The sequence below is a fragment of the Nicotiana tomentosiformis genome, chromosome 7 (assembly GCF_000390325.3).
Source record: "Nicotiana tomentosiformis chromosome 7, ASM39032v3, whole genome shotgun sequence".
Lineage (NCBI taxonomy): Eukaryota > Viridiplantae > Streptophyta > Magnoliopsida > Solanales > Solanaceae > Nicotiana > Nicotiana tomentosiformis.
Genome location: NC_090818.1, coordinates 23,908,984 through 23,920,396, shown reverse-complemented (window position 1 = coordinate 23,920,396; position 11,413 = coordinate 23,908,984). Strand labels below are relative to the sequence as shown.

Below are 11,413 nucleotides of genomic sequence, written 5' to 3'. Positions count from 1 at the left end.
GGACATTCTAATGACTGGCTATTATAAAAACTTGGCAGATCAATAAATACAAATATCTCTAGGCTGCTGATTCTAAAAATTTCTTTGGAGTACAATGCACATCAAATGGATTCATGCGAGCACTAACTTTTAGTAATTCAAGGTTGTAAGTTGTAACATAGCGCCTTACAACAGTATATAAATAAAAACTATTTTTTTAACATCTAAGTAGATCTTCTTGTGCAAAAAAGATCTAGCAGACGACATAGAAGAGAAAATTCCAACATTTACTTTGTGCTGTTACACATAATGCTTTACAATATTTTCCAAGAATCTAAAAAGGGCATATCTCCATGTTCTATTTAGGATCAAAGCATAACAGACACCCCAAAATCCGAAAACGAAGCCAATTCCTATGCTAATATAAAATTCTGCACTAGTGAACTCGTCCTCGTCCTCTTCCTCTTCACTATCAACATCCAACGTTGGATGTTGAGGCATTTCGTCGCCAGGGCAAGCTTCTGTTAGTGGAGAGCCACATAGTCCAGGATTTTCAAAGTAGGATGAGGAGTTGAAGGTCTGTGATTGAGTGTCTAAAGGGATTCTACCTGATAAGTTGTTGTATGACAAGTTGAAGACTCCCAAGTGACTTAACTGTGAAAAGCTACTAGGAATATTCCCTGAAAGTCCGTTTATGGATAAGTCTAGGAAATTTATTGCCCTCAACTGGCCAATCTTCAGAGGGATGCTGCCGGTTAAGTTGTTTCTTGACAGGTTCAAACCAAGAAGACCCACAAGAGAAGTGATTTCCATAGGGATTTCTCCCACCAATTCGTTACTTGAAAGATCTATGCTTTTCACCAATCCAAGTATACTGCTGTATTCAGACTCTCTTCCCTTCCACATCAAAAATGCACTCTCATCATACGAGGCATTCATTGTGACATCACCTTCATCGTCTACCTGAAAATACCAACTCTTGATTTTTTCTGTTGGGCTCTCTTCTTCAGTCATTGCAGCGAAGTTGTTGATACATTTTGGTATGGTCCCAGATATCTTGTTTTGCGATAAGTCTAAGATTTGAAGCTTTGTTAGCTGGCATATGCTTGAAGGTATGCTTCCACTGAACTTGTTGGACCTTAAGATAACAACTATGATATCAGTTAAGCTATTCCCAATCCATGCTGGAATTTCACCAGACAAGGCATTTTCCCCAACATCTATAAAACTCAACCTTTGGCAGTTTTCTAGGGACCGGGGTAGTTCTCCAGTCAACTGATTTTTTCGAAGGTGTAGCATTTCCAACATCTGCAATGATCTCATTGAATTAGGTATCTTCCCAGAGAAATTGTTGTTGGCTAAATTGAGATGCGTTAGACTTCTAAGCGTCCAACAACTTGGAAGCTCTCCTGATAACAGGTTATCTGAGAGGTCAAGATATCCTAAGGAATCAAAATTGTCACAAACAAAAGAGATGGTCCCAGAAAAAGAATTTCTGGAGAGATCAACCGTTGTCACGTTAGTAGGAAGTTGTGGTATTAGACCACTGAATTTGTTTGAACTCAAATCTATTCGAAGAAGAGCAGTCTTTCTTGAGAGATCTGGTATAGTTCCACCAATATCATTGTAAGAAAAGTTTAAGAAGTTGAGTCCAGGTAGCTGGTCCCAGAACCAACTAGGAATGTTACCTGAAATTCCAGAGGCTGACAAATCAAGTACAGAAATGTTATTCTGGTTCCGCAGCCAGTTTGGAAAGTCAGGACCCAATCTACAGTGTGCCAGACGAATGCCCTCCAGTTGAAATGGGGGGATCCAATCTGAACTGATCTGAACATGTAGTTGAGCATTGAAAGAGAGATCCAACTCGCGTAATCGTGGGAGTTTGAAAAGATGAGCTTCAGATATTGTGCCTTCGAACTGGTTAGAATCGAGGTATAACCTCTCAAGTTTGGAAAGGCGTCCAATACTGTCAGTTAAGCCACTTAACTGATTATGGGAAAGATGCAAATCCCTCAGAGATGATAATAGCAAAAGATCGGGGACTGATCCCGCGATTCCATTCCAAGATAGATCTAGAAGAACAAGACTTGAAAGTTTTCCAACAACTCTGGGAATGGATCCATTCAACTCATTATGTCCGAGCCTCAGTTCTCTCAAAGATGAAAAGTTTGCTAAAACATCAGGCAGTAAACCACTGATATGATTCCTTTCTAGGTTCAGGTATTCTAGAGAATTTGTCATGCATGACAAGTTTTTCATTATCTGAGGCAGCTGTCTAGTCAAGCTACAAAAAGATACTCGCAACGATTTCAAATTACTAATTTTCCCAAAGCAACTGGGAAGACCACCTCCAAATGCATTGCCAGACAGATCAAGTTGTTGCAGGGATTTCATATTCCATAAAACAACAGGAATGGGACCTTGGAAAAAGTTTCCAGAAAGATTTAGATGAGCAAGGGATAACATGTTCCCAAATGCATCGGGTATAAGACCATCTAAATCATTAGAAGAGAGATCAAGTTTAACCAGATTGGTAATGTCAAACAGCCAGGTGTATATAGAAGTATTCAGAAAATTAGAGGAGAGATCAAGGGTTGTAAGGGAAATTGGAGGAGTACTGGAAGTGAGGACTTCAGGGAGCATAGAACGACGAAAGCTCAAGACTTGGAGGAAGGGAAGCTCGGAAACTGCTTCTAGCCAATCATTTGCTTTACTTAGATCAGCACCATTTATGACAAGATATCTCAATTGACGAAGATCAGAGAGCCACTTGAGGTTATTCACAGATAGAAAATCATTATAGCTCAAATCAAGGGTATTTAAATTAGAAAGGTTGCCAATATTGGAAGGAACTTTTGTAAAATCATTACCAACACAAGATAAGTTTAAGTACTCTAACTTACTCAGAGAACCAACAAAATCTGGTATGCCTCCTGAAATTCGATTGTAACTAAGATCCAGATATTTCAAATGCTTTAGTTCTTGCAAGGCAGGACTTATCTTACCAACCAATGGTGCAACAGCAACATTTGCATTGGCACCAGAGGGGCCACGGAGAACAAGTCGGATGACATTACTGGTTTGATTATCACAATGGACGCCTCTCCATCTGCAACAATCTTGATTATATCCTTCATTTCCCCAAGAAGAAATTCGGCCTTGGACGTCCAACAACTCCCGTTTGATCCTGAGAAGAGCTTCTTTCTCTGCCTTGAGGCACTTGATTTTTCCGTTACCAACTTCTGAACTGAACACAACGTTATAATTGAGAATTAGTGTCACACAAATATTAAACAAAATAAACTGTTGAATGAACTTTCTTGCTATACCCATCTTAAGAATATTGAGCAAAGTACTACTAAGACTAAAGGAAACTTGAAAATATAAACAACTGCATCTCTGCAGTTACGTGACAAATCCCTAGAATTTTATAATCTGTTATAGCTAACTTAGTCAAAAGAGCAGATTAAATTAGTCCCTTTTATTCTTCTTTTTGCAAAGATGAGAAGACTTCTCAGCTAGTGAAAAAGTCTTTGTGATTCTGATTATAAAACTAGGAAAAGTTTGAGAAAATGCAGCCTCTTTCCTGCCCTCTTTGATGGAATTTTAGAATATCTCCGTAGGTTTAGCTAGTCTTGTGAAAGCGAAGTTGATTCTGTTGCCAAGTCAAACTAATTTCTAGAAAGGTGGAGTTAAATTAAACATACCAGGACAAAAACGAACAACGTACATAGCTCAGGCCTGCATGTTTTCAGCAATTTTATTTCTGCCACGTCTATGGCTTTTAACATCAGTCTTCAGGTAATTTTAGCTTATATTGCTAACTCTTCCCTTTAACATTTAACCTTAATGTAGTGTAGCAATATGATTAATGAATTAGCCGAAACTAAAATTGAGGTTTCTAAGTGAAGTTTTGCAATCGAGAATAAGAGTTAGTGGTATAATAATACGAATTATGAACTCAATGTCCCATGGAAGGAGTATATTACTACATAAGGATATGTTTAGATTTATTACTTTAAGTTAATGCTATAATTCTATGTTAGTTAGCATCATTGGACTAATAAACAGTTTGTAGTTACTTGTCAATTGTTGATAAGAATTTGATTACTATGACTGTGAGTCATACTCTGACTTCAGACTCAACTAAAAATCAAGCACGTCATAAACAATCACACAATTGACATAGCTTTGAATCTTTCGACTTTCCTGCTATGATGTAGTGGCAAGCTATCAAGACTGAATTCCATCCTATATTATCGTCATTACGAAGATTTAAATTGAATTTCCAGTTAACAAAATGAGCTCTCCATGTGAAATATTAGTGGAAAATGTCCAGTTCAAGAAAGAAATATTAGTGGAAGATGTCTCATTATGAAGTCTAAACCAAACGAGCTTAGTGTAAGCAGTAAGCATGTATTTGTGAATTTTATAATTTTCAAGGTGGTATATGGTAAAAACGAAGCACTTCTATTACAGAGAAGAAGGGCAAAGGCCCTCGCAAGCATGAAATAGAGAAATTGGGGCACATAATTAATTACAATTGAAGATGACATGAGTGTTTGACCAAACAAATGTAGATTTTTGATTAAACTAATTAATTTTATATAAAAAAAATTAAACCTAGTTAATAATAATATTTCCAGATTTATAATTTGTTAACTCAAATAAAACCGACCGTATTGGCAAAGGATTAAATGCAGCATACCTTCAATGTTTCCAATCATTAATGATAGAAGAACTTCAAATAGAAGAAATAACGTAAAATCCAGATCTAAAACACCCCAAAATCTCACCCAAAAACCAGCAGCGAAACCCAACGTAAACCAGTCCAAAACGGGAGCTCAAACGCAACAAAAATCCTGCAAAAACACACCAATGATCAGCCTCCAAAACAGACCCAGAACAGCTCCTTTTTTCGCACAAAACAGCAGCGCCAAGAGTCGAGGTCGACGGTGAAAAGTCCCGTTTCTTTGGTCCTGTTCGAGTTTCCGCTTCGGCTCTTTGTTCGCATCTATGTATCAGTCAGTTCCTTGATAAAAAGGGAAAGTTGTGCTCATCAAAGGTCCATCCTCTTCTTTTAATTTTATTTTTTGTTCATGAATAAATTAATGTCATGCTTTTATTAAATTCCATCAATCGTTTGGTTGCTCTGTTTCTGAATCCTTGAGTTACTATCACGTTGCTTTGTATGGTGGAATGCTTTTGAGTTCTGTTAACTTTGTTCTTATTAATGTAGGTGCTTAATTTTGATTTTTGAATCCTAAAAAATGCAAGAACGAAGAATGCTCAATGTTTGCCGTGGAAATTCTCTTGTTTTGGCTTATGTCATATGTGTTTGCGTCGTTAAGGTTTGATTTCTGCTTGTTTGGATGGTTGTTACCCATTGTATTGTATTGTATTGTTATCCTAAAACAATGTTTGTTTTGATTGTTTATTTAAAATTGATTGTATTAATTCTTATAGGATTTTGCATCTGATTCCTGTAAGCAGTAAGTCATGAATTCTTAATAAGCCTTTGTCACGACCCCAAATTTCCTCCGTAGGATGTCGTGATGACACCTGGTCTCTAAGACTAGGTAAGCCTATCAATGCGGAATAAATGAATATAAACTTCAAATTTAACAAATTCAACTCCCAAAACCCGGTAGGAATAAGTTACAAGCTTCTAAGAATTTATTCTAAATGTCTCTATACATTAGAGTCTAAAGAGAATAAGGAATACAACATAATAAGGATAGAAGGGGACTCCGAGGTCTGCGGACGCTGGCAGATATACCTTGAAGTCTCCGCGTACGGCTAGTTCACTGATGCCCTGGTCTAATAGGAAGTACCTGGATCTGCATAAAAAGATGTGCATGAGCGTAGTATGAGTACACCACAGCGGTACCCAGTAAGTGTCAAGTATAACCTCGGTAGAGTAGTGACGAGGTCAGGTCATGCCTTATTAGAATAATAAATTACAGACTCGGTAGAGAAAAGTTTAACAATATAATAATAATAACAATGACAATGAGAATGAGAATGAATCAAGTAAGTAGTATGTCACAATTTAACTACACAGAATAAGGGCAAATAACACATCGCGGAAGGAAAACAAAAATTTACAACTTTAAGGAAAACACCAAAATAACCAAAGGCAATGCAGCCATAAAGAAATATCAACAAGGGCACTCCCGAGGTACCGCCTCGTAGTCCCAAATCATAAATAAATTCACAATATCTCATTTCCTTATATCACCGCGGGAGCCTTCACATTTAATTTTAAAGAAAATATTTTTTCCGAAATAGCATCCCGCATTTTAGCCACCCTTATCACACCGCATGGCTTCTAGTAGTTCCCCTACTAGCCACGCGTATCAAGCCACTCTTATCTCACCGCATGTGTTTCAACACCGTGACCTTATACTACCACATGCGTATCAATATCACAATATATCATAATTTGTACCTCAAGTGTCCAAATATTTTAACTTGTCAAAATAAATCAACAACAATAATATTTTTCACAATAAGGAGCTCACGACTCATGCTAAAATAAATCAACAACAACAATATTTTCCACAATAAGGAGCTCACGGTTCAATCACAATGAGTACAAAAATCTCATAAAATATTCAACAAAAATAATATTTCACAAATTTAACACCTTGTCTAAATATCAAAAAAAAAAATTAGATGTAAAATACTTCATTTTAATAATATTTAAATTAAGAAATCCAACCTTCAAATAATGCACAGAGCAAAAGAAAATAAAGTTTCAACTAAACATGTAAAAATACCTAGTAGGAACATGTCAGGCAAATTTAAAATACTAAAATATATTAATGATGATGAATATAGCAGAATAAAATAACTTAATTAATATGCAACAGTGATCTACACAATTTAAAGATATATTCTTCCACATTTAGCACGTGTGCACACTCGTCACCTCGTGTACATGACTTTCAACACATCAAAATTTTCATATCAATACTAATCCTAAGGGGAATCCCTCCCTTCCCTTCCTCCCCCCTCCCCCCCAAGGTTAGACAAGTCATTTACCTCAAACCACGCTTAATCAATCAAGTAGTATGCCTTTTCCTCGATTTTTTGACTCCGATCGGCTCGAATCTAATCATAATTATTTTGATTCAATCAATACAAATTATATGAATTAATTTCATATGAAAATACATATTTGTCAACAAAAATCCGAAATTTATCTCAAAAATCGCATGTGGGGGCCACATCTCGGATTTCGACGAAACTCACAAAATTCGACAACACATTCAATTACGAGTCCAACCATACTAGTTTCACTCAAATCCGACTCTAAATCAACATCGAAATCTCAAAAATTCGTTTTATGAGATTTCTAAATTTTCCCCAAATTTCCATCTCAAAACACTAATTAAATGATAAAAACAATGATATATTCGTGTATAGTGACCAAATAAGAGTTAGAATCACTTGCCATTTCAAATCAAATTCCACTACGGACTTTCAAATAATTTTTCGGATACGATCCTAAGTCCAAAATTACCATACGGAGCTATTGGAATAATAAAAACTCTTTTTTGGGGTCGTTTACACATAAGTCGATATCCGGTCACTATTTCAACTTAAACTTTAAACCTTGGAACTAAGTGTTCCAATTTATTCCAAAAATATCACCGGACCCAAACTAATCACCCCGGCAAGTCATATAACAACTTTAAAGCATAAATTGAGCAGTAAATGGGCGAACGAGGTTGTAATACTCAAAACGACCGGTCGGGTCGTTACAGCCTTGTATTGAAGTTTGCTGGGAGATAGCATTAAATTAAAAATTTATAGTCTTACTTGTTTACAACTAAGAGCCTTATGAGCACAATTTGGTTAGCAAATCAATGAGTTGTATATTAGAGTTGAGAACGAGATTGGGCTTGGGTATGTTAAGAAGAAGTGGGTTATTTCTTTCCTAAGAGGCGGACTTTTATAAAATGATTGGGCCAAATGAACTGGTATTTATGAGGCCCGACACCAACGATCAGCTAGTTGTCAAGTCCAACTCTTCAAAAAATGAATAAGCTACCCAATCTTACACTCTTCCTACAATTATTACTCCATAAATTCCTAGCCTTACAAATAACCTCAAATTTAGAAAGAAATATTGATAAATACGTTAGTTGCTTTAGGCACGGTTAATAATGTGAATTTTCGTGGCTATGGGTACGGTTCCCGTGGCATAGCCATGATACTTAATTCCCAAATTTGAGTGCACGCTTGCGTGAATCTGTAACGATCCGGCCGGTCGTTTCGAGAGTTATAGCCTCGTTTCCTCCATTTCTGCTTATTTATGTGTTATTTAGCTTCATTATGTTATACCGGGTTAGTTGGTTCGGGTCCGGAGTGGTTTCGGAGTGGAATGAGACACTTAGTCTCAAAAGTAGAAGCTTAAGTTGGAAAAGTCAACCATATGTTGACCTATGTGTAAATGATCTCGAAATTTAATTCTGATGGTTCCATTAGCTTCGTTAGGTGATTTTGGACTTAAAAGTACATCCGGAATATGATTTGGAGGTCCGTAGTAGAATTAGGCTTGAATTGGCGAAGGTTGGAAATTTGGCGATTTTGATCGGCAGTGGAAAATTTGATATCGGGGTCAAAATAGAATTCCGGAAGTTGGAGTAGGTTTGTAGTTTCATTTGTGATGTGTGTGCAAAATATGAGATCATTCAGACGTGGTTTGGTTAGTTTCGGCATCGGTTGTCGGATTTGGAAGTTTAGAAGTTCTTAGGCTTGAATACGAGGGTAATTTGGTGTTTTGATGTTGTTTAGAGTGATTCGAAGGTTCGACTAAGTTTGTATGTTGATATATGACTTGTTGATATTTTTGGTTGAGGTTCCGAGGGCCTCGGGTTGATTTCGGGTGACTAACGGAACAAGTTTGGATATTGGAGGATTGCTAAAGTTGGAAATCAGCTGTCATAATCGCACCTGCGGATGTCTCATAGCAGGTGCGAGCCCCGCAGAAGCCAGCGGGATGTCGCAAATGCGAGGTAGGAGGAGCTGGGCAGAAGGCGCAGGTGCGATGCAGTTCCCGCACCTGCGAAGCCGCTAAAGAGCACAAGAGGCCGCAGGTGCGGACAGTGTCGAGGTAGGCTGGGTCCGCAGGTGCGAGGTATTTTCCGCACCTGCGTGGTCGCAGATGCGGAAATGGAGCGCAGGTGCGGAGTCTGAGCATTTAAGTAACTTGCGCAGGTGCGGTTGTTTGGACCGCAGGTGCGGTGGCGCAGAAGCGAGAAATGGTCCGCAGGTGCGAAAAGCCTGGGCAGAAACCATACATAGAACACTTCGCTAATTTGGTTCATTTCCACCATTTTCAAGTCGGTTTTTGGAGCTTTTGGAGTGATGTTTCAAGGGTGATTCAAGGGCTATCAGTGAGGTAAGTTGCTTGAGCCCTAATACTCGTATATATGATGATTTTCCGTTGTTTAATCATGTAATTAGTGAAAATAAGGGGTTAGGGCTTGGGATTGTAGAGAGTTTAATTTAAAGATTCGAGGGACCAACTGATGTCAGATTTTGATAAATTTTGTATGTATGGACTCGTGAGTGGATGAGCTTCCTAGTTTTGTAAATTTTGTCGGATTTTGAGACGTGGGCCCGAGGGCCGGGTTGAGCCAATTTCGAGTTTTGGGCTAATTTGATAGTGTTTCTTGTAGAATTCATTCCATTAGCGTATATTGATAGTATTGTACTCATTGTGAATAGATTCGGAGCATTTGGAGGCCGAGTCGAGAGGCAAGAGCATGGCGGAGTAGGGATTTGATCGGTTTGAGGTAAGTAACGATTGTAAATCTAGTCCTAAGGGTATGAAACTCCGGATTTTATATCATTCTACTATTTTGAGGTGACGCACATGCTAGGTGACGGGCGTGTGGGCATGCACTGTTGGGGATTATGACCTGGTCCATCCCGTAGCAACTGTAAAGTTGCATATTTTGTTGAAACTATATGATACTTATATGTTTTAGAAAGAGTTTCTGTAAATTGGGCTGAATGCCATTTTTTGGGTCTTGTGCCAGTGCTGTTTGGACCCTTAGGGGCCTTATCTTACTATCCTATCGCTGTTTTTGATTTAAAATCTATACTCAGTCATGGTTATACCTGTTTACTACATAACTCAGTTTTTCTTACTCTATTTTTGATGCATAAAAATGTTGTTTTGGGCTGAGTACCCTGTTTTTACTGAAATGCCCGAGTGTCTTGAGAGGTTTATGACTGAGTGAGGTCGAGGGCCTGATTTGTGAGGATATTTATGGGATCGGTCTGCACGCCGCAGCATGTTTGATATAGGCCGAGGGCCCGAGTGATTTATGCCATGATTTGGCTTGATATAGCGCTTGGGCTGAAGGAGCCCCTCCGGAGTCTGTACACATCCCCAGTGAGCGCAGGTACCTACTGAGTGCGAGTGCCGAGTATCGAGTGCTGAGTGACTGGGAGGCACGAGTGATTGTGAAGTATGCCCGAGTGGCATGAGTGATCGTGAGGTTTGCCCGAGGGCCTTTATACGAGTGACTGTGAGGTTTGCCCGAGGGGCTGTATATGAGTAATGTTTTGCTCGAGGGGCTGTTTATGATTTCATCATTTTTGCTCATCTTTGCATTGAGACTCTATTTGAAAAACTGTTGAAAAATATCTTTAAATGATTTTCCTGGAACTGGGTTTAAACGAGATGTCTTGATTCAAATCCTAATTTTAAAAGCATGTGTTATTTTACTGAGATTTCATGATATGAACTTTATATGCTTTATTGCTCGTCACTACAGCTCAGTCTTTATTTATTATTGCCACTTACTGAGTTGGCGTACTCACCTTACTCCTTGCACCTTGTGTGCAGATCCAGGTGTAGTTGGACACGGTAGCGGGTGTTGATTATTATGGTTGCAGATTTTTTCTTGGGGATAGCAAGGTAGTTGCTTGGCAATCGCAGCACCTGTTCTTCTTCCTCTTATCTTCCTTTAGTTGTGTTTAGCTATTTTTCAGACTATGTTAGTCTCGATATTGTTAGACAAATTATAGTAGATGCTCATGACTAGTGACACCCCGATGTCGGGCTTTTCTTTTCCGCACTTTTATTTTATTTGAACTCATTTACGAAGGTTTTTATGTTAAATAGCCTTGGATTTTCTTTGAAATGAAAAATATCGGTTTGTTTTGGAAATGAGTCGGCTTGCCTAGTTCCACGATAGGTGCCATCACGACAGGGTTAGTTTGGGCCGTGACAGAATCGACTTTACGACTTCAAATGATAATAAAATAAACATGTTGCAAATTGTGGGTGGATTTCACGCGACACGGTTTGCAATGTGTACAAAAACGACAAGTGTACGATAACGTAACTTGTTTGAATAAATTCCATAATTGTGGGAATTATAAAATCAAAGGCGGTAAAGAATAAAAT

At 38.2% G+C, this 11,413-nt stretch overlaps 1 protein-coding gene and 1 long non-coding RNA gene across 2 annotated transcripts; one reads left to right on the top strand and one right to left on the bottom strand.

The window, feature by feature from the left end:
* Nucleotides 1-247: 247 nt before the first annotated feature.
* LOC104101036 (receptor-like protein EIX2) lies at nucleotides 248-3,384 on the bottom strand. The gene has a single exon (XM_018772370.3). It carries the CDS (start codon nucleotides 3,310-3,312, stop codon nucleotides 280-282), a length of 3,033 nt encoding a protein of 1,010 aa, XP_018627886.2. The 5' UTR covers nucleotides 3,313-3,384; the 3' UTR covers nucleotides 248-279.
* A 1,280-nt stretch (nucleotides 3,385-4,664) lies between these two features.
* LOC138896448 (uncharacterized) lies at nucleotides 4,665-11,173 on the top strand. Its single transcript, XR_011409588.1, has 2 exons — nucleotides 4,665-5,044; nucleotides 10,850-11,173. It is a non-coding gene; the product is annotated as an uncharacterized lncRNA (long non-coding RNA).
* Nucleotides 11,174-11,413: the final 240 nt, after the last annotated feature.